General features: G+C 36.0%; 1 protein-coding gene across 1 annotated transcript in view; it reads right to left on the reverse strand.

Annotated features, from left to right (window-relative positions):
- LOC150095391 (protein DENND6B) overlaps positions 1–24,903 on the reverse strand; it is a 480,236-nt gene that overhangs the window by 58,199 nt on the left and 397,134 nt on the right. The window contains exon 18 of the mRNA XM_090410571.1: positions 10,584–10,686. Within this exon, the coding sequence (XP_090266697.1) occupies positions 10,584–10,686 (103 nt within the window). The remainder of the gene's footprint in view (positions 1–10,583; positions 10,687–24,903) is intronic.

A 24,903-nucleotide genomic window follows, 5' to 3' on the forward strand; every position in this document is an offset into this window, starting at 1 on the left:
TGCCATCCTCTTATCCAATTTAGTAATTTATAATGCAATCCCAAATCCTCCAACTTCTGAAACAGCTTTCCATGATTCCTGTCAAAAGCTTGAGCAAAGTCCAAAAGTATCATGGTGCATGCATTTCTCTTGTCTATCTCAACCATTACATTATTATAAAATGTGAGCAAGTTACTCAAACATAACCTTCCCTTAATAAACCTATGATGTTCATTGCAAAGTATACATATTCTATCAGCCTATTTCTGTGAAAATCTCTTACCAACTTTTTCAAAAATCTTCACCATCACTACTCCAGAGATGTTGACAGGACATCAGTCTTTGAACCATCCTTGTGCAATGGGATTATCATACATTCCTAACACTCCTGTGGAATTTTCCCTGTGCTGAAACTCAAATTATATAGGCAGTTCAAGGGAACTGCTAGTTCAACTGAACACTCTATTGAATAAATTATAGCACTGTGAGTCTATTTTGCTAAGCATGAATCTCGTATGGCAAATTCTTTCTCTAAGAAGAGCATACGAAGTTCGTTGGTAAATCAAGTTGGCTTGTCTAGTTTTATAATATTGTTTCAAACGAAGAAATTTTGGGATCACGCTATTGTCTCTACATCTTTTTAAAAAAGTCAGATGGTTTAAATACCTAGCTTTTTTGCATTTTAAACCTTCGAGATTGCGTACCTTTTGTTTGGTGAACTCGTTGATCCTGTTCATTATGTTAAATTTTTTCTTGACAATTATTCATAAGACTATTACACTTTTTTATATAATCTTTATCAAGTAGCTTTATTTTATCCTCCTACATGTTTCGCCAATCTGTTTCTATTGGCATCCTCAGGGAATACAAACTAGTAAGCTAAAATGAAGGTTACAGACTAGGTTATAACCGATGGTTCTAAATCATACAAAAAATTGGTATTGTGCGTGTCTCGTTAACGTGATTTATTTGTAATGGCTCATGACGTAATTGTTATGAAAGTTCATTTCTTTGATGTTTAATGATCTGATAAAAGTTTTCCAAATTTCTGGTAAAATTAGACCTTGATTCTTGTTTAGGTTTTCAGTTTTACGGACGACTGTAGCTGCTTCTTTAAAGGTTCTTGAATGGTAGTTATCTTCTATGTATGGCATAAGGCTCTTATCCCACTCAATGTGATGGTTAGTAGAGGCAAAGTGGCATGAAAGGCCTGAAATGTCTTGTCTGTTATTTCTGACATATCCTATGTGTTCTTTCTTTCTCGTTTCAAAGCTTCTAAATGTCTGACCTACGTAACTAATACCACATGAGCAAGGAATATTATATACTCCAGAGTACTTGTAGAATGGGTGAGGATCTTTCGGTGATCTTAAAAATTTCCGAATAGTGTTGATTGGTTTGAATGCCACTCTGATCCTATGTGGTTTTAAAAGGATAGCTAATTTTTTGGAAAGGTTGTTGACAAAAGGAATCGTAATTGTACTGATATATTGGACGTCATCACGTTGTCGATGTGGTATATCAGTAAATAGAATCTTGTTATAGAGTCTTTTTGGGTAACCATTTAAAGAAAGTTCTCTAGATATTGTGGTTAATTCCGTTAGTAGGTCATCCTTGTCTGTCGTATACTGTATAGCTCTTTTCTTGAGACTATGGATAATGCTAAGTTTCTGAGATATGTGATGAGCTGAGTTGAAATGGAGGTAACATCCAGTATTTGTAGGTTTTCTGTATACAGATAGGTTGATACTATTATTGGATTGTTTCTTTATTAAAATGTCAAGGAATGGCAGTTTTTTATCTTTTTCCATTTCTAACGTGAATTTGATGGTATTATGGAAACTATTGATTTGGTTGAGGTAATTCATTAGTTCTTCTTTAGTATGATCCCAAATGATAAAGATGTCATCTACATATCTGTACCAAATTTTCGGTTTTGGAAAGATCTGGGTTAAGATTTTTTTCTCTAGATCTTCCATGAATAAGTCAGCACAAGGAGGTGAGAGGGGGCTACCCATATCTGATGCCATCCTCATGCATACTCTATTCCTTTCACATCTTTTTCTTAAGAAGTTCTTGCATATCCAATACACTTTAACCCGTTTATTCTCGAAACTATGAACACCTTCTGATATTGCATCAACCAAAACCATCATATGAAATCTAGTATTATCCTCAGGTTGTCATAATTTTCTGCTTTGAAGTCAGCATGCAACATTTTTGAAATGGAATATCTATACACTTAGATACTGAACACTCTATTATTATCCGTGCAGATATCCAATCAGTCTTTATTGCAAAATTCATATTCAGTTTGAGTAACAGCTCTGGTACCTCCAGTGTAGAGGTAGCATTGATCTCAATATTGTATGCAGGTGATAACTTTTAGCAAAATGAGCACTCTTTTGCTAAATGATCTCTTCTGCATCTTCCAGAAGTATACCATCTGCATTAATGAGTTAGCCTTTTACATTAATTTTTTGTTACTTGCAACATAAATAGAATTCTTCTAGGTTGTCTTTAGCTTACAGAGCCAGTTTCTTTTCATACCTACATGTACCTTTTATACAACAGTAGTAGCAGTAACCATTCTAGCCTGTGCCTTATCATTTTCATACCTGATGCCATCCTCATGCATACTCTATTCCTTTCACATCTTTTTCTTAAGAAGTTCTTGCATATCCAATACACTTTAACCCCGTTTATTCTCGAAACTATGAACACCTTCTGATATTGCATCAACCAAAACCATCATATGAAATCTAGTATTATCCTCAGGTTGTCATAATTTTCTGCTTTGAAGTCAGCATGCAACATTTTTGAAATGGAATATCTATACACTTAGATACTTCTCACATCAAACCCACTTTCTATATTTCAATTCTAGTTGCTGACTTAACAACTTAAATACAGAGTATGCACTGATCTGTATGAAGTGTGCTACAGTTATAGAGTAACTGTAACAAACATTCTGAAAATCTTTCTCTTGGCATGTTATCATATTCTTTTCCAACTCTACAAAATTTAAGTACAGATTTCTTCTTATATTCCAATAACTTCTCAACTGTTTGTGCAAAGTGAAAATCTGATCTCCATCATCTCTATTTGGCCTGGACCCAGTTTGTTCCTCTCCAAGTTTCTCTTCACAATTTTTCTTAGTTTCTTTTAAAGTAAGACTTCTTAGAACACTTAATGGAAAAATTCCTAATTCTTACATTCAGTTTTACTTCCCTTACTGTAGATATTTGCTGACCTGGTTGGTCAAGTGGTTAGTGTATCCACTCTCCAGCCAACAGACTGCAGATTCAAACCCCACCATGGGTATGGATATTTGTGATTATCTTTAGGTGGGAGATAAATTTCATCACCTGGTGTGAGACCACTGCCCTGCTTATTGGAGGCCTGAAGTGGCTTGAAAATGTTCCATGTTTGGTCTCTAGAGTGGGGTTTCTGGATTATGTAATAAATAAATAAATTTAAAACACACACACACACACACACACACACACACACACACACACACACACACACACACACACACACACACACACACACATATAAAACTGATGAAAATGGAAAAAAATCCTTAGTCCACTCATGGTACAAAATATACTATAGGTTCACAATTAATCTTTTGTGAATGGGAGCAACATAAAAATAGATGGGAACTATGACAGCTTTAGTTGCAATCATCTGGAATTCGATCTTCTAACCAGGCCTTCTGAATTATGCAGTGTACCCACAGCAAAACTTGGTATAAAAGTTGTCAAATATCATCTACCCACACCATTAGAGACTTCTGATAACCTAAAACTCAAGTATTCATATGTATTCCTCATTGCATTCTTCCTGAATATTTTCTAACTCTGTCACTGTATGCTTCAATGCACAGAGGTTTGATAAAAGACAAAAGAAACATGCTTCCCCCATGAGAAGATCATGGATGTTAGTGAACTCCTTAATTTACAGAGGATAAAAATGAAAGAACTGATTGTTTTAGCAAGTATGAATGATCTGAAAGATGAGAAATAGGTATTGAGATGGGATATGAAAGAGTGGCTGATAAGAAGAGAAAAAGAAGAGTGAGAAAGTAAAGACTGTGAGCTTGCTGCCTTGGTATGATAGACAACATTGAGATGAAAGGCCATGACTGCTAATGAGTCGATGAGAAGATTGTGCAGGAGGAATGGTGTGGAGTTTATAGATGTATGGAGTGAATTTGATGAATGAAAGAACTTTATATACTGCCTGAATGATTGCATTTGAATGGATTTGGAGTTACATGTTTGGAGAGAATGTTGTTCAGTGAGAGGCTAGAAGTGCAAAATCAGGAGAAACTAGAAGTACTGGTGGTGGGGGGGGGGGGGTCATGTAGTCAAGTGTGGGTTCAGCCATGCCTGTGACCAACCAGAGAGTGTGTGTGTGGACAAGATTATGCAAAATACAAATGAAGTTTCACAGGTTTCAAATATGAATGGGTTGGTAATAACATTATGCAAGGATAATTGTGAGCCCAAGGAGATGATGATATTCATATACACGAATGCCTGAAGTATCAGAAATATAGGAGAAGAGTTTTTGTAAAAAAAAAAAAATAATAATAATAAATAAAGCATTGTGGAAGGAATACACAAAAAAAGTTGATCAGCATACTCACAAGCAGTACAAAGCACAGGGAGTGACGACTAGTGTGGTAAGGAAGGTCAAATCAGATTATGAGGGAAAATGAGCTAAGTAAACCAAAGTAAATTGAAAAGAGTTTTTTTCACTATGTAGTGACTAAGAGAAAGAATAATAATAATAATTATTATTATATATGGGTATCTTAATGGAGTCAAAAGACTCATTGTTGGAGACACACAGCAACCATTACTCACACAATACTGATTATACCATTATACCTCTCCTTGAGCTCATTCACCATCAGGGCAAGCACATCTACTTTTGGCCATTCATTCCTCTCATTTACCACTCTTCAAACATCTTGTCTGCACACTCTTATACAACTTTCAGGAGTGACCCTTGGTCCTCTTCCAAATTTTCTGTCAATCTTAAGAATATCTTTAGTAACTTATAAATTTGAGGTGACACCAGTATCTTTCTTTGAAGTGACAGAATTAAAATTAACCATGTTTGTTGTTTAGATAAGTTTTATTTTTAGTAAATATTATATAGGACAAATGAATGAGAGTACAGAAATGAACATTATCAGCTAGTTGCAGTTTCCCAGGTATCGAATCTGAATGGGCTGTTAATGACATTATGCCAGGATAACTGTGGGTCCAGGGTTATTTTTGAAATGCATATACAAACATACTAGAAGTTTCAGAAATAAAGGAAAAGGAGTTTATGGTAATGGTTAGCTCAACTTGGCCAAAATTTACTGACACCGGTGTGAGAGAGAGAGAGAGAGAAAGAATGATGTAGTTCCAGGGATAGAATTAAGGGATACTGTATTTTTAGAGAAGATAGAGGGAATAGGACAGGAGGAAGGGTATTAATAATGATAGCTGAAGAACTTCAATCAACAAAAATAGAAGTAGGATATTTGATCTGAGGATGATGGTTCATTTAAAGTTATATCTGGTATCAGATAAAGGCCCAATGGCACAATGATTGCTGGGCAATTATCAGGGAGTGACTTCCACTGGGGATATCTGCTGAAAGGAGAAAAGGGCACATTACAAGATGGAAATGGAATTATATAGTTACTAAAGGATAATTACCTGAAACAGCATATCACAGAATGGGACAAGGGGTTTGAGAGTGTTGAATCAGGTAACAGCATCAAAAGATCTATCCATAACTACAGTATCAACTCTTCCTCTAATTAGGGAAAGTGAACATACATTCTGAGTGGTTACTCAACACCTGTAATTTCCAGTTAAGAAAGGGTTTATGTAGAACTACAAAGCTAGTGATGACAAACTTAGGTAACAGCTTACAGCAGTGCAATGGCAGAAGAAACTATAAGGAAAAATCAGTAGCACATGGGAAGTGGTCAGGGATTCTTTGAGATAGGCAGTATTGGATTACATCAGGAGGATAAACTGAGTAGGGATTAAATGAAGGAGTAGAGATATAAAGCAGGAGAGATGAAAATTAGTCTGAAAAGTTCTCGGCCTCAACCATAGATGGCAACACTATTGGCAAGATTTTTTTTTTTTTTCTAAATTGGCACATCTGTCATAAGCATCCTTGTGAAATTGCAAGACATGTTATCAACTAGTTTGTTTCATACAGCTGTCCGAAGCAAAAGTGTTGTCTGTATCCCTTGAAATGGATAAAATTGAGTATCGTGCAGTCATAAAATTCTTTCTAAAAGAAGTTTTAACGCCAAAAGAAATTCATTCACGGTTCATAAAAGTTTATGGGTATTCTTCTCCTTCGTTTTCGACAATTAAGAAATGGGCTGCCGAGTTTAAACATGGCCATATCAGCCTTGAAGATGATCCACGTGAAGGATGTCCAAAAAGTGTAACACCACCAGAAATCATTGATCAAGTGCACAATATGGTATTGGATGACTGGCGAGGCAAAGTGCATGAAATTGCTGAGACTATAGGCATTTCAAAAGAACATGTAGGATATATTTTGCATGAAGAATTGCAAATGGAAAAGCTTTGTGCAAGATGGGTGCTGTACTTCCTCACAGCAGATCAAAAACATAATCGCATGAAAATCTCTGAACAGTGCTTGGAGAATTTTAACAAGAATAAAACTCATTTTGTGCATTGATTTATTACTATGGATGAGATTTGGATTCACCATTACCCACCAGAATCCAAACGGCAGTCAAAACAGCAGACAGAAGCCGGTTGTTCAGTGCCAAAGAAGACAAAGTCGGTTCCATCAGCATGAAAGGTCATGGCATCAGTGTTTTGGGATGCTAAAGGCATTTTGTTTATTATTTATCTTGAAAAGGGTAAAACAATAACCGGGGAATATTATTCCTATCTTTTAACCAGACTAGATGAAAAAATTTGTGAGAAAAGACCTGATTTGGAAGAAAAAATCATCTTTCATCAGGACAATGCACCTACCCACAAAGGTGTTTTGGCAATGGGAAAATTAAGGGATCTTTACTATGAATTGTTGGAACATCCACCCTATTCCCCATATTTGGCTCCCTCTGACTTCTATCTCTTCCCAAAACTAAAACTCTTCCTCACTAGTCAGCGTGTTTCTTCAAATCAAGAGGTGATTGTAGTTATAAATGGGATATTTTGCAGATCTTACTGAGAACCACTACAGGGATGGGATAATGGTGCTGGAGCATTACTGGAATAAATGTATTAGTTTTAATGGAGATTATGTTGAAAAATAATTTTGAAATTATAAATTCGTTTTTTCATTGTTAGGCCGAGAACTTTTCAGACAACCCTCATCTGAAAATCAATGTGAATATATATATATATATATATACAGGTATCCCTTGCTTAATGGGATTTGATTAATGCAGCGAAATTAATTGCGGCAATCCCTTGATATACGCGGCAAGAGTTTTGATTAATGCGCCTTTAACACTGAGGAGCTCGCAGCTGATCTGACAGATACATGCAAAATGTTTAATATAAATATTCTTACACAATTCAGTGTATAGCTTGGAGGTCATGAGTAGCTGTGCATTCATATGTTACGAGTGATATTCCGCACTGTTTTTTGCTGTCAGTTGGTTTAACACATGCTATATAAAAGTTTGTGATATTTGACAGTAAATTGTATCTGAGAGATACTGTGACCTCCAATGTCAGTATAGTATAGTTGTTGTTGTTTTTTATTCTTTGTTCAATAATTTCTAGATTGTAACTGAAAATAAATAAACCATCGTGTATTAATGAAATAGAGAGCCAAAGGCTTATTAATCATACATGTCCTCTAGGAGATGTGCTTTACATTATGAAAAATACTAAGGAAAGTGATCTGGAGCTTACTCCACCTTTACTATGAGTTACCCATAAGGTTGCTTATGCTTGCATCTGCAGAAACTTTTAGTTTCTATATATTCAGCAAGAAACTCTTGTAGTTTCTATATATTCAGCAAGAAACTCTTGTAGTTTCTATATTCGGCTATGAAATAATATTGGATTCAATATCCACTTAATTTGTACCATCATATATTATATTTGCAGTGTTTTTTCTTTATGTTTCATTGCTTGTTTCCGAGGTTTGGAGAGTCATTTTGCTTGTCATAGAATTTATGCCGATAAGAAAAAAACTAACACTGTTCAAACGACTCTTGATAACTTCTTTTGATAAAAAAATTGCAGTAAATAATGTAGGTACAAGTATTTATTAAACATTTACTTTGCATTCATTTTTTATCTTTCCTAAAAGAGTACCATGTAAAACGAAGTATTCATACAGTAATCGATCATGGACGAATTGTTTTTAACATTGATTATTAGATTATTATATATATATAAATAAAGCATTGTAGAGGGAAAATAAACAGGTGAGCAGCATGGTCATGACCAATACAAAGCACAGGCAAGAAGAGTGACTAGTATGGTAAGGTAGGTTACATCAGGTTGAGAGAAAAATTAGCTAAGCAGGTCAGAGTAAATTCAATTTTTTTTTTTTTTTTTTTTTGCTATAAAGCAAGTAAGAGAAAGTATGGTGTTATGGAATGATATTCTGATGGCAGAAAGTTGACAAAGGCAGAAGTTGCTGAATTGCTGAAGATGAAAATTTTCACTTGTTGATGTGATAATTGCAGTAGATGAACAGATAGGTGCTCAGCATATTGAAAAATATCAATGTGAATACAGCAGTGGAAATGGATGCCACATCAGCCTGTGTGATCCAAATGTTCAAGAGAATTGTAGTGCCTCTGATGAAGTTGTTTAATCAATGTCTGACATCTGGTAAGATTCCAAGAGAGTGAAAAAAGTGGATCAATGGGTTGATAGGAATATGGACCTTAGAACAGTGATGACAGCAGGATTAGATAAGGGAAATGGCTACACTACAATACTGCTGGATTTTGCAAAGGCATTTCACATAATACCACATGGAAAACTACTAGAAATGTTGGAGCAAATAAAAATGGATATGAAGTTGCTGGCAACTCTTTAATTTGCAAATCTATTATAAAGGGAATGATTTAAATGAGGTGTAGATTAATTTAGTAGATTAGATTATTAATTTAGTAGAGAATGTAGATTAATTAGTGTTGTAAATAGTACAACAATTTCAATTTAGTGTTGTAAATAGTGTTGTGTTGCATAACTATAAGGTTATGCACTTCAGGGTGAAAAGATTACATACTGTGTGTTATACTGATGGTACTGTATCTCAGGAAATCGGTGAGGTTAGGGACTTTGGGAATAAGGTCTCCTCAGTTTTTTTGATGATCAGGTGGTGATGGAAATGATCCAGGGATGAATGACCAAGCTGGTAACAGGTGTGTGAAATGCTCTCTATGAGGATGGGTTTAAGGTGTGTGGATTACAAAATTTAGTTGATAGGCAGAAATTAAGGGACATGATAGAAACTTATACATTACTAAGGGGTTCCTGTATGGTTCACACAAAAGAAATTTTTCAATAAGTGTCAAATAAAGAGAAGTATGAGTCACCCCTGGAAGTTGTGCAAACTAGATTTTTTTACTAGCAAAGTGGTGATGAGTGGAATGATCTGACAGAACAATCTGAGAGTGTCCTGTCAGAATTGAAGGACAGGCATGATGTTACAGAAGGCTGTTGAGGATATTGTATACTGAAAGGCAGAAGAACAAATGAGTGCCAGAAGAATTGGTAGATTTAAGGCTCCTTAAGGATACTGACAGAAAAAAGTTGAAATACTTTGGACACAATGAAACAATGGAAGGAAGACTTCTCAAAACAGTAATATAAGGTAACTTTCTTGGAAAAAGAGAAAGGAAGAGACTCTCAATGATATGGATGGATGGTGTGTTTGAGTGATTGAGCTTCAGAGTTGAAGCCTCCAGAAAAGCATACAGCAGGTTCAAGCTGGCCATCATAATAATATAAATTTATTTTCATTTTATAAAGAGTTATTAATTACTTTATACTAAGAGTAATCACTCCAGATATCCAGAATATCTTTAGTTTCAATTTTCTTGTCACCTTTATCATCTCTGATTCCTTTTACTGTATTCTTTCTTCCCTTTCTAAGATTTCTTTTTTGATGGCCTCCATAACATTTTGCCATCTTCCTGATATTTATCTTCTATATTCTTACCAAAGTCTTCCTATACTTACTTTGAGCAGCTAAAATCTTATTTTGCTAAACTTTCAAAAATCTCACGTCTAGTATCAAGTTCTCATTTTTCTATCATTGTAGGTGATTTCCCCACATGCCTCACTAATGAATCAATGAATGTTTTCTACAGTTTTTTTTTTTTTTTAAGTATCAGTGGCACAAATTGAGATGTAAACAAAGAGAAAGTGAGAGAACTTCCTGTAATTTTTTTAAAGTTTGTTTTTTAAGAGGAGGGAGGAAGGTTAGGGGAAGATATGCAAGGTAATTAAAAACAAAATAGAAACAGTAGACAAAACTGTTCTACTCCTCAAATTTAAAATTTAGTATGATACTTTTCATTCTGAGGAATACACACTTTATTAAATAGAGATACTCACAGCATCAGATATTGCTTCTATATGTAAAGACTGCAACTTCTGAGCTAAATCTTTATATCGTATATTGTACCAGCCTGAAAAATTAGCAGAGCGAAAGAATCTCCTGAAAATAAAAAATCCAAGATATTTCAAGTGCATCTCATATTTTTATTTATTTACAATGGAATAGTTTATATAATATAGTAAAATTTAAACGCTGACAAAATGTTAATAAATAATCTTAGCTTTGCACATATATTGAATATGACTTAAACTGAATGCTTATTTTTTTTTCCTCAAAAAATATTATGCCATAAAAATAAGAATGAAATGTGGCTCAATATTATTATTATAGATAAATTACGCTTGACAAAAATTATACCCTAGTTTAATCCTTTTTCCAAGAGTAAGCAAAGAAAGTTTACATGTAAATTTATATAAATGCTATATATATATATGTGAGGAAAATAAAAAAAAATTCACATCTTTATCTCATCCAGAGTTTCTTATTCAAAGTAAAAGCACCTTGTATAGGTAAAGTTGATAAGGCTCTGTATTACTAAAAACCTTGGTATTTCAGGGTCTAGCTACTCACTGAGGAGACCTCAAAAAAGGTTGAAACCGGTCTGGGTAGTGACCCCCCACCCATAATGTATAACAGTATACATCTTCTAGTGAGATGTGTTTTACATTATGGGAAATACTAAGAATAGTGATCAGAACTTTATCCACCTTTACAACGAGTTGCCCTGGTGTTGCACTACCTTCTAGATTTGAACTACGTTCACGCGCAAACTTAACTGTTTTGCTTACTTGGGAGAAGGAGTAAAAAAAAACCAAGTTTATAAAATTACATGGTATCCTTAATATATATATATATATATACACACCTATATATAAACACTCTTGATTTATATCAAATTGCCTTAGTATTCTATAATGCACAGCACACACGTTTTTGGACTTGTATATTGCTATGCATTATTGGCCTAGTCAATACCCAGACAACTTTCAACCTTTGCTGCAGTGTCATCAGTGGGAGACTGCAGTAAAGATTTATGAAGACACTGAGCTTGAATGAATGCAGATGAAATATATATGTTCCATATACATGCAGAAAATGCTGGGGAAAAAACCCCTCCTGACAGTTATTATTAATAGAAATTATGAAATTAATAGATTTATGAAGACACTGAGCTTGAATGAATGCAGATGAAATATATATGTTCCATATTCTTGTTGAGAGGCTTATACGCTGGTTAAACATGATAACTAATATTTAAGGAATTGACAGCGTATACTAGAAATATAGATTAAATAAACTTTAATATATACTTTCCGATATTTCGGCGAACGTCACGTTGCCATCTTCTTGGGAACTTACTACAAAGACACGTGCACACAAGTACTAATAACAGCAAATGAGACTGAAGCTAGGAAGCTAGCGTTTTCCTAAAGTCCTGATGGTGCCCCCTGGCGGGCTATATTGGTAGTTCTTGGCCTTTGGGCTGAAGTTCTTCTGATAAAAGTTTCCCAAATTTGGGGCAGTCTCATGCATCCAAATTTGTTGAGGTTTGGCATGTTCCTAAGGGCCGAGGCTGATTCCATGAATAGTCTTTCATACTTGAACTTGCTGCGGTGTATTACTGTGGCTTTCTTCCATCTTATTCTGTGGCGAGTATCCAGAGCGTGGTCTGCAAGCCCAGAGTGGCTGTACTGGTGAAATCGGATGTAATCCTTGTGTTCTGAGATTCTGATATTTGCTGTCCTGCCTGTTTGGCCAAAGTAGGACAGTTTACAGCTGCAAGGAACCACTTCCCCTAGACCTACCTGGTATACACCAGGTAGGTCTAGGGGAAGTGGTTGGTCTTTGGTGGAGCGGATAAGGGATGCCAGTTTTCTATGTGGTCTGTAACAAGTGGTCAAGTCATGTTTTTTTAAGATTTTATTGATTTTTTCCGAGGTGCCTCGGATGTAGGGAATAGTGATGGATTTAGAGTAATCTTTTTTGTGAAGGGGAGGGGGTGGTGGGTTGTGGATAACTGGGTTAAGTATTTTTTGGATTTTTTGGAGGGGGTAGCCGTTAGCTGAGAAAGTGTCACGGATGTGATTTAGTTCAGTGGTTAGGGCTTGATCATTAGAACAGATTAGAACATATTAGAACAGATAAGAAAGCCACAGTAATACACCGCAGCAAGTTCAAGTATGAAAGACTATTCATGGAATCAGCCTCGGCCCTTAGGAACATGCCAAACCTCAACAAATTTGGATGCATGAGACTGCCCCAAATTTGGAAAACTTTTATCAGAAGAACTTCAGCCCAAAGGCCAAGAACTACCAATATAGCCCGCCAGGGGGCACCATCAGGACTTTAGGAAAACGCTAGCTTCCTAGCTTCAGTCTCATTTGCTGTTATTAGTACTTGTGTGCACGTGTCTTTGTAGTAAGTTCCCAAGAAGATGGCAACGTGACGTTCGCCGAAATATCGGAAAGTATATATTAAAGTTTATTTAATCTATATTTCTAGTATACGCTGTCAATTCCTTAAATATTAGTTATCATATGTTCCATATATATGCAGAAAATGCTGGGGAAAAAACCCCTCCTGACAGTTATTATTAATAGAAATTATCAGGATGGCACAGTATAATGTAAAATGAGAAATAACTTTTTTTCTAAAACTTGAGAATTTTTGCATACAAGAACCAAACCTTGAAGATTCAGTGGCAGACTAAAGAGAACAATGACAGGCAGAGAGGTATGTGGTGAGGTTGTCTGCAAGTTATAAATAAAGGTTGTCTCCAAGATATAAAAATGAGAACAAGATAGCACATGCTATCTTAGTGGCAAGTAAGATAGCATGTGATCTGAAAGAATACAGAGAAAAATGTAAGACAGAAGAAATATGTTAAAGTAAATGCACAAAAGTCACAAACTTTGGTAAGAATATACAAGCTAAACATCATTTTGGGCACTATTGAAAACACTGAGAAATAGAGGAAAGAATACTGAAAACAGATGATAAAGGTGACATGAAGGCAGAAGACATTCCAGATGTCTGGACTAACTAGCACTGAAAGATTACATGTACTCTTCATTGCATTAAACAACCAGTGACAGCACAGTGGTAGAAAACATTCTAGAGGAATGCAATCCTGAGTACATGTCAATACTTGGGATAGAAAAATGCATCAAAACCTGAAATGTGGGATGGCAGCTAGAGTAGATGATATTCGACCAGAAATGCTAAAATATGGAAGTAGAAGTTCTTCAGTGGCTATACTGTATAATTCAGAAAGTCTGGTCAAAGAGTTGAATTCTAGATGACTGGAATAGAGCTTTCATAGCTTTCATTACCCATCTAAGTACTCATCTATAAAAAGAGAAATAAAATTGAATGTGCAAATTACACTTGAAAAAATGCTAAGAAAAACTGTGGAAGGGAAACTTAAGAAGAAGAACAAGCTGGGTTCCAATGATTTCTCAACTATTTGTGTTAAAGTGAAAATCTAATCCTAATAACCTATTCGATCTGAACCCAGCTTGTGAATAAGAAATTAATGATGCTAATTTTCATGCCAAATTTATCACAACAATTATTCAGTTTTGCTAGAGACATGAAGACTGGGAGGGATTAATTTAGAAGTATAATTGGCTATATATATATATATATATATATATATAGATGATATTGGCTATCCTTGACATATAAGGATAGCCAATATCATCTGTACAAAGGAAAGAACTGAGATTAAATCTCAATTTTGATATCAGGTTTAATGCCACTTTTCATAATGTGATCCATATTGATGATGAATAACAGTAGAGACAAACAAGTGTATATCCTTTGTATCACACCTAATTTTACTTCAAACCACTTCCTGTACTTCCATCAATTCTAACTGCTGACTTACAACTCATATATAGACCATCTCTTGCTTGACATAATGTAACAGTGAAATGGTACATTATATTGAGCAATACATATGAGAGAAAGCATGGAAGATGAGCAACATGCAGGGCAGCCTTTCGGATGAACTTCATCCTCCTGGAGCAACTGTCAATCAAATTTACTACAAAAAATTGTAGCAGTTGTGAAAATGTCTTACAGGTGCATCCAGAGATTACAAATGATTGGATCTTGCATCATGACAATGACCTTCTCATTCTGTACTATCAATTCATGAGTATTCAGCCAAAAAATGCATTCCAGTGTTGAAACAACCATCATAATTGTGCTCAACTTGTCTCCATGAGACTTCTTGCTTTTCCCCAAGTTCAAGAACGAGATGAAAGGTACCCAATTTTGAGACTGTAGAAAACACCCACAGAGCTGTTTCACGGGCCATAAACAAGCTAACAGTCTTCCAATCCCTGGTGTAGTGATGAAGAGTTTAGAGAAGTTGGTAAGAACTTGGATACAGAAATGGGTAAACAGACAAGGTTCAATTCAATATTGCAATTATCCTCTGAGTTGTATTTTTGGCTATGTGACCTTTTTGCTAAAATATACTCTGCAAGGAACAGCATGGATTTACTACTAAAGGGAGGTCATGCTTTAGCAATTTTCTCATCTTATACGAGGGTGGTCTGAAAAGTTCTCAGCCTAACAATGAAAAAACAAATTTATAATTTCAAAATTATTTTTATTTTTCAACATAATCTCCCTTAAGACATACATTTATTCCAGCGATGCTCCAGCACCATTATCCTGTCCCTGTAGTGGTTCTCAGTAAGATTTGCAAAATACCCCTCTACAGCTGCAATCACCTCTTGATTCGAAGAAAAACGCTGACTAGCAAGGAAGAGTTTTAGTTTTGGGAAGATACAGAAGTCACAGGGAGCCAAATCTGGGGAATAGGGTGGATGTTCTAACAATTCATAGTGCAGATCCCTTAATTTTCCCATTGCCAAAACACATTTGTGGCAGGTGCATTGTCCTGATGAAAGATGATTTTTTTCTTCTGTAAACTGGGTCTTTTCTCAGAAATTTTTTCATTTAGTCTAGTTCAAAGACTGGAATAATATTTCCCGGTTATTGTTTTACCCTTTTCAAAATAATTAATAAACAAAATGCATTTAGCATCCCAAAACACTGATGCCATGACCTTTTCTGCTGATGGAACAGACTTTGTCTTTTTTGTCGCTGAACCGGCTACTGTCCACTGTTTTGACTACTGTTTGGATTCTGGTGGGTAATGGTGAATCCAAGTCTCATCCATAGTAATAAATCGACACACAAAAGCAGTTTTATTCTTGTTAAAATGCTCCAAGCACTGTTCAGAGATTTTCTTGCGAGTGCATTTTTGATCTGCTGTGAACAAGCTCGGCATCCATCAAGTGCAAAGTTTTTCATTTGCAATTCTTCATGCAAAATATATCCTACACGTTCATTTGAAATGCCTATAGTCTCAGCAATTTCATGCACTTTGACTCGCAGGTCATCCAATACCATATTGTGTACTTGATCAATGCTCCAAGCACTGTTGAGAGATTTTCATGTGAGTGCATTTTTGATCTGCTGTGAACAAGCTCGGCATCCATCATGCGCAAAGCTTTTTCATTTGCAATTCTTTATGCAAAATATATCCTACACGTTCTTTTGAAATGCCTATAGTCTCAGCATTTCTGGTGGTGTTACACTTTTTGGACATCCTTCATGTGAATTATCTTCAAGGCTAGTACAGCCACGTTTAAAATCAGCAGTCCATTTCTTAATTGTCAAAAACGAACGAGATAAGTGCCCATAAACTTTTATGAACTTAGAATGAATTTCTTTTGGCATTAAACTTTCTTTTACAAAGAATTTTTAACTGCACAATACTCAATTTTATCCATTTCAAGGGATACAGACAACACTTTTGCTCCAGACAGCTGTATAAAACAAACTACTTGATAGAATGAGTTGCAATTTCACATGGATGCTTATGACAGATGTACCAACTTAGGAAAAAAAACCTTGCCGATAGTGTTGCCATCTATGGTTGAGGCCGAAAACTTTTCAGACCACCCTTGTATAACAATATTATGGCCAAAGTGGAAAAAGGATACACTATGATAGTGTTGAATTTTGATAAGGCATTTGATAGGATATCACATAAAACGCATAAACTGAAGAATATGAGTTTGGAATAAAAGTGGCACGTGGTGGGTGTGAATCAGCCAGATCTTAGGTGACCAGTAGTGTACCTCAGGGTTCAGTCCTTGGATGATTATTGTTCAATCCATACATTAACGACGTTAGGTAGGATCTCAAAGGAGATGCTCATTTGTTTGCTGATGATATAAAGATAGGCAGAACAATCAGAGATGCTACTGATATACAGCATTTAGAGGATTTGAACAGGCTGGAAGTGTGGGCAACATTAATGGCTATCAATCCAATGTAAGTGCAAATTTATGAACTTGAATGAGGTGAGATATCCAACGGCACATATTGGTGGGATTATGCTTGGAGTGACTGATGAGGCTAGAGATCTTGGAGTTACAGTAAATAGGAATTTGAAGTTCAAAGGTCACATAGCAAAATACAACTTAGAGGATAATTGCAACGTTGAATCGAACCTTGACATGTAAGGATAAGTAAGTCATTTTGTTTCTTTACAAGGTCTGGATAAAACTGTACCTGGACAGCTGTGTACAGATTTGGTCTGGATTCGGAGGAGGATAAAGAATATGGAATGGGTGCAGAGAAGAATTACAAAGATTTTGAGATTATTGAATGTGAATTATGAGGACAAATTGAGAGTACGTGGATTGCAGGCACAAGTAGACAGGAGAAGAGGTGTTATATATGATTGAGGTCCATAAATATAAACTTTTGAATGAGTGTTATAGAATATCACCTGATGAAATTTTTCATTATATAGAAGGTTGGGAGAGAACACAGGGACATCCATGGAAGTAAAATTTGTTTGTGGTTAAGAAAGTGGTAAGAGCTAGATTTTTCTCTCACAGATCGGTGAATAAGTAAAGCAGTTTGCCTACCAAAGTGCTGAGTGCATCTGATATAAATGTGTTTAAGAGAAAGTATGACAGCTGGTATGGAGATGTATAGTCCCCCCCCTCCCCCCCCATGATGTTCCTAACTCCCTGCAGATATCAGATAATATTTATTGATATTAATTAATTAACAAGAATATATATATCAATGTTCATTTCAATATCGCAATTATTCTCTAAGTTGTATCTGCAGTTTTTTCAGTGTGACCTTACCTTTGAAGTCCTATCCACCATAATGCCAAGATCCCTATTCTTAGCAGTTTCTTGTAGCATTACTCTACCAATCTAATATATTGTTGGAAAAATCTACCACAAAGTGCATAACTTTACAATTACTGATATTGACCTGACAGCCATTTTCATCTGCCCACATTTCCAGCCTCCCAGATTGCCCTGCCTATCATTGCATCATTAACAAACAACTGAGCATTTCCAGTCAGATCCTTCCTAATATCATTAATTTGCAGATTTGCACTTACCATATACAACTTTTTGATACTTTTTGTTAACCACCGACTTACCCAAGTGAAGATTTCATATTCCAATTCCATATTATCCAATTTATGCAACACTGTTTCATGTGATATCAAATGTTTTAACAAAATCTAACAGTATCATAGAGTATCCAGTCTCTCTTCAACTCAGTTGTAACATTGTTATAAAATATGAACAAATTGCTCATACATGCCCTCGCTTTAGTAAACCCATGCTGTTCCTTGCTTTAGTAAACCCATGCTGTTCCAATTCCATATTATCCAATTTATGCAACACTGTTTCATGTGATATCAAATGTTTTAACGAAATCTAACAGTATCATAGAGTATCCAGTCTCTCTTCAACTCAGTTGTAACATTGTTATAAAATATGAACAAATTGCTCATACATGCCCTCGCTTTAGTAAACCCATGCTGTTCCTTGCTAAGTATGGCTTGTCTGTCAACCCATCTGTATACAGGTCCTTATCAACTTTTCTAAAATCACCATTATGTCACCAGATACTGATAGATTAGTAGATATATATATTGGTTTTTGCACCACTCCTGTACAACAGAACTATCATACATTCCTGTAGTATCTTTCTGGAGCTAAGACTCAAGTTATACAAACATGTAAAAGGCCTTGCCAATTTGGCTGGACATTCCTTTAGTATAGGTGCTGATATTTCATCTGACCTTATTGCTGAATTCTTATACAGGTGATGCAACAGCTCTTCACCCTCATTCTCATGCAACTCTACCTCTTCATCCAATGTAGTAGTAGCACTTTGCACAATGTTTCATACGCCCAGTCGATATAGCTTAGCAAAGCGAGCGCTTATTAATAGAACAATGACAGGAATGACAGGGAGAATAAAATGGGGGTAGGAGTATTGTTGATGATAGCTGATGAGATACATCCAAGGAGAATAGAAGTGGAACTGCAGGATAGAGAAAAGAGAATATTTGAGGCCATTTGGTGTGAGATTGTAGCTAGCAGAACTAAATATACAATTGGGTGCTGCTATAGACCAGGTGATGGAAAAGATGGTGGTGACAGTATGCACAAGCAAATAGAAGAAATGAGTGGAAGAAGGGTAATTATTATGGGAGATTTCAACTATGGTTGCATTGATTGGAGTGAGGAGAGGACACAAGGGAGGAAGGAATTGGATTTTGCGGTTATTAAGGGATAACTATCTGCGATAGCATGTAATGGAAAATACTAGGGGTCAGAGAGTGCTTGACCTAGTAATTACATCTGAGGATTTGGCTGTAACAAATATGACCACATTGCCACCAACTGGTGAGAGTGATCATAGGGTCTTGACTTGGGAGGTGGCTAAAGGTGTGGAATTTTCAATTAAGACAGGGTACATGTGGAATTATCGGGCTGGAAAGTATGACAAGCTTAGGAGTTTGATTGGTTCAGTGCCATGGCATGTACAACTGCAAGGACTAGAAGTTGATAGTGCATGGGAGGCAGTTAAGAAGTGTTTGCATGAAGCAATGGTTGACTGTATACCTAGATTCCTAATAATAAATCAACTAGGGGTTAAATGGATGAATAACACCATTAAGCTTGAGCTGCAAAAAAAGAAACAACTATGGAGAGAATTTAAGGAGAAAGGTGACCGGCAGGCACATGAACGGTATAAAGCGCAGGCCAGAAGGGTGACGAGTGTGGTAAGAAAAGCAAAAAAGGATTACGAAAGAACATTGGCCATGCAGGCTAAAGAGAATCCTAAACAGTTTTTTAGATATGTAGCAAGTAAAAGGAAAAATGTACATGGCAGAATGATTTTAAAGAATACCGATGGTAGGGAGGTAACTGAATCAGTTGATATAGTTGAGTTACTGAGTGAGCACTTTGCAAGTATATATCATCCAGGTGGTGACATTGCAGAAACGAATAAACCAGTAGATTATACGGGAATTGTGGTGAATGAAGTGGAGGTGAGTAGTCTATTGCATAACCTCAATGTCAATACATCCGTGGGATTGGATGGTATACCAGCTCGTGTCGTACGAGAAGCAGCTAAAGAATTGTCAGTACCCTTGACTATTTTGTTTAATTTGAGTCTCGGGTCTGGGTTAGTCCCGAGGGGGTGGAAAGAGGGGAAAATAGTTCCACTGCATAAAAGTGGTTCCAAGGCTGCTGTTGTAAATTATCGACCAATTAGCATATCAGGAATCATTGTCAAGGTCTTAGAGAAATTAGTTAAGAAAAGAATACAGGATTGGATAGTTGAAAATGGGATATTGTATGGGGGACAACATGGTTTTGTGAAAGGTAGATCATGCCTCAGTAACTTGCTCATGTTTTATAACACAGTGACGGCTGAACTGGATAGGGGTAATGGATCTACAGTGATACTACTGGACCTTGCCAAGGCCTTGGACAGGATACCACATGGAACCCTAATCAATAAACTGGAGCAGATGGGGATAGATATAGGGTTGGTGAGATGGATAGGAGGGTGGTTGAAGGAGAGATACCAGAGAGTGGTTTATGCAGGAGTGGAGTCTAAAAGACGGCTTGTGACTAGTGGTGTGCCGCAGGGCTCTGTTCTTGGACCACTGCTTTTCAATTTGTTCATCAATGATATAAGAAAGGATTTGAGAGGAAGTGTTCACTTGTTCATCCTGTGCACTCACAGCTTCCAGAGTTGTGAGTGCACAGGATGTCAAAATTTTACAGGATGATTTGGATAGTTTGGAGGACTGGGCTAGGAAAAATGGATGTCAATTTAATGTGGCAAAGTGTAAGGTTATGCACTTTGGGGTGAAAAGAATGGCAGCAGTATATTGCATTGGTGGAACCATACTCCAGGAGATTGATGAGGCCAGGGATTTGGGAGTGTTGATGGATAGGGAATTGAAGTTTAGGGGGCACATTGCAAAAGTGACTAAATCAGCTCATCAAATCACTTGGCTTCTGAAAAATACTTTAACATGCAGAGACAAACAAGTTGTTGTTCCTCTGTATCGAGCCTTGATAAGACCCCATCTAGACTACTGTGCCCAGTTATGGGCACCAGGGTTTCTTCGTGATGGGGAGGAAGTGGAGAGGATCCAGAGACGAGTGACCAAGATGATAGAAGGTCTGTGGAATGAACCTTATGAGAATAGGTTGAAGATTTGTGGGTTACAGAGATTGGACGATATGATTGAGACATTCAAATTACTGAAGGGTTTCTATAAGATTGATCCAGAAGATATTTTTGAAAATATGACTGGTGGTGGGAGGACTAGGGGCCATGCATGGAAGCTGGGGAAGAGCATGATTGACAAGGGAGTTAGAGCTAGGTTTTTTACTTGGAGAGTGGTGAATGAGTGGAATAAGCTTCCAGAGTCTGTTATGGGTGCTACGACCGTGAATGAGTTCAAGGCAAGGTATGATAGATACTGTGTCAATGTCGAATAGTTGTTCTTGACATGATGTTAGGGCCTCCCTCGATGAGTCTGTCGACTCCTTGGAGTTGCCCGGAACAATAATAATAATAACAACAATAATAACAATCTCATCAGTTTCTGACACAACAGTACCATCTGCACAGAATCAAGTTATTCTTCTACATTCATTATTTCTTTAACTTGCATCATAATGATAAAATTCTTCTGGATTGCCTTTAGCCAGCATAGCCAATTTCTTCTTCTATTCCAATTTATTTGGAATAGAAGAAGAAATTGGGGAAGAAGAATCATATTTGGGACTTCAGAAACTTAAGTTTTCCTCCAAATTAGTCAGTCAGCTGAAGTACTCCAATTCTGTCAGACCTATATTTTGGACTTTTCAGGCAATTCTAACTGCATCAATCCCCCGAGATCTTGGTCTTTATCACAAACACCTTCTTGCTAACCTTTCCTTTCCAATTCTATTTCACTAAACATAACCACCTCAGATTAGCTTTGCTCAATCTTGAATGCTAACAATGTTAACTTCCCTCCTAACATCTTTATTTTAAATACGATTCTGCCATTGATAGCATCTGGTCATTCACCTAGTTTTTCTCAGAATCTCATATGTTGGTCCTGAATCCTTTATCAACTGTTTTATTTTTAAACAAACTCTCAGACATCTCTATATGTTAAAATTGGACTGTTTTGTATGCAAACAATTCAGTGTTGACTCATTTCTTATTCTACATAAACTTATTCTATTTGTGCCACAGCATAACAATTATGCTTATTCTATTTCCATATTTAATTTACCATCTTCACACAAAACATTGTGCCCAAATAATGAAATATATTACTTTTTATTTAGGGTTTCCATTCATGATTCAGCTGACATTTCCATGTTTTTGCATGCTTTCACAATTTTTGACGTTTTATTCATGATTTTCTTACCAAATTCTTTACACTAGTTCATCAATTTAGTGAAGGAATCCTGTAAATTTGAACTACATTTATTAAACAGTAGAGGGCTGTCTACTGAGATTGACATCTCCAATTTTGATATCAAGACTAATGCAGTTTTTCCTTTATAATGTAATTCATATAGGTGATAAGTGAGAGTGAAAATATTGGATACTCTTGTCTTACACACAATATGACATTAAATCATCTTTCCACACTTCCTTCAATTATGTTGACTTAAAACTTAAATACAGACTACGTTTTGATCAATTATAACATCCCACTGTAGTGTTTTGAATGTGACTTCTCTTGACACTTTTCTAGATCTCCAAAATTTAAATAAAGATATTAAGTTTATGCCCATGATTTCTTAACTAGTTATCTTGAAGTGAAAACCTAGTGTGCTATCTAGCAAACTCAGTAAGGAAATTCCTCTATGATTCTTAAAGTCAGCTTTAGCATTTTTTATTTATTTTTTTATTTTTTTAAGATGTGCACTATGATAGGCTCTACTTCAGTCATCTGGAATTCAACTTTCAGACTATTAGGCCTTCTGAATTAGGCAGTGCCATAAAATTTTTTTACCTCAAAATTTGACCATTTTTGGATGCAAATCAACAATGTCAGCTGCCTTTCCACATTTCAGTTTTTAATGACTTTTCTACCTCAAATACTTTGTTCAGATGTAAATGTTTATTCCCAATTGCATTCCTCTTGAATATTTACTATCACTTTTATGTTATTACTTGCTTCATTTAACAATTTTAATTTCTCAAGACATTCAGAATATCTTTATCTTCAGTTTTTAAGTGACCTTTTGATTCTCTAAAGTACTGGCCCCCATATTTATTTTCTATATTCTCACCAAAATCTTCCATGATGATTGTTTTCAACTTTATACATTTCTTCATTTTCTTATCCTTTTCTCTGTATTCTTTCATGAAAGATATTGCCTATTTGTTAGGAATTATTGATATGTTTTCTTACTTTCCAAGACCGTCTCTAATTTCTCGAGTCTGGAATTTTGACTTTTCCAAACTTGCACACAACTTAAACACATGCCTATCTGCCTGAATCAATCTGTTTTCAGGGACTGCCAACAAATCTGCAAGATTTGATTCTTGTTTTCAAACTCTTTCATTTTTTCTTGAATAGTGTTTGTATATTTTAGTCTACAGTTCACCTCTGAAATCTAATCCACTTTGTTTTTAAGCTTGTATATTTTTTTATCACTATTATTATCTTTAAACCTCCATGGAGTCAAAGGCTGATTGTGAAAGGACACTCTGCCACACACACAGCTCATCATACTGTGCTATAAATGCATTGCATTTTCTGCAGTCACCACACTTTCAAGCAATGCCTTCCAATTATTTCTACTCTCTATGTAAAAAAACTGCTTCTCACCCCCTTTGCTCACACTCACCTGATATAACTTACAGGGAAGATCTCTTATTCCCTCCACCATCTCCCATCAATCTACAAAAAATCTCTTAATGGCAATGGCAATCTTCAACAAAATTCCTTACCAACTTACATGTTTCTATCATATCTCCAACCATCAACCTTCCTATCCACTAGGCTCTGCAATTTACATTTTCTCAAACTTTCTTCATTTGGGCTGCACAGATTCGAGCACAATAAAGGCCTTATACAATGAAACTATAATCTGCTTATTGCTGCAAGTTGGTGCCTTCTGCATCATTCACTATTCCCCTCAGGTTTAAGTCCTTTTGTAAAGTCACAGTATATGCTCTACTCTTCATTGTTCTTCCCAATTTTACACCATCTGCAAACAACTTAAAATCCATATTAAAACCTCTCCCAATATCATTAACATATAAGTTAAACAACAATGATCCTGAAATACACCCTTGAGACACACTACCAGTCACTTTCCTCTTCTGGGATACTGCTTCCCCAATATACAACATTCTGATACTTATCAGACAGCCAATCTCTAATCCAAAACACTTATCTATTATCCAATCCCACCCATTCCAGTTTAACAATCAGTTTATCATGTAGCCATCTATCAAAAGCCATTGCAAAACTGTAAGTATATCACTGTGTATGCAAGTACCTTGTCCAATACACCTATCACCTTATCTTAACCTGGCGTTAGTAAGGTAGGGTGTGCCAGACCCCAAAGATTTTAAATTGACTATAACTTTTTAATGATGTGTGACAGTGAATCATGCCTCAGTATAGCTTCCCCTCCCGTAACCCGCTACTCGACGCCATAGATGACAGGCTGTTGTGTGCAAGCAAGTTTAGTGTGGGACGCCACCTTACCACTTTTGTTACATTTTCCCACCCTACTAATGCAGGGTTAATAAGCAGATTACTAAAACATGACCTTCCTTTGGTAAATTCATGCAATCCATCAAAGACAATGCTGATATTGATCTAATTCTGGATCTTGATCCTCACTAAATGCTTCAACCACAACACCTGACACAAATTGGCCTATTATCTAAAGCTTGAGTCTTATCACCTCC

Source organism: Typopeltis vanoorti, chromosome 20 (genome assembly GCF_054136105.1).
Source record: "Typopeltis vanoorti isolate ZY-2024b chromosome 20, IOZ_Tvanoo_1.0, whole genome shotgun sequence".
Taxonomy (NCBI): Eukaryota; Metazoa; Arthropoda; class Arachnida; order Uropygi; family Thelyphonidae; genus Typopeltis; species Typopeltis vanoorti.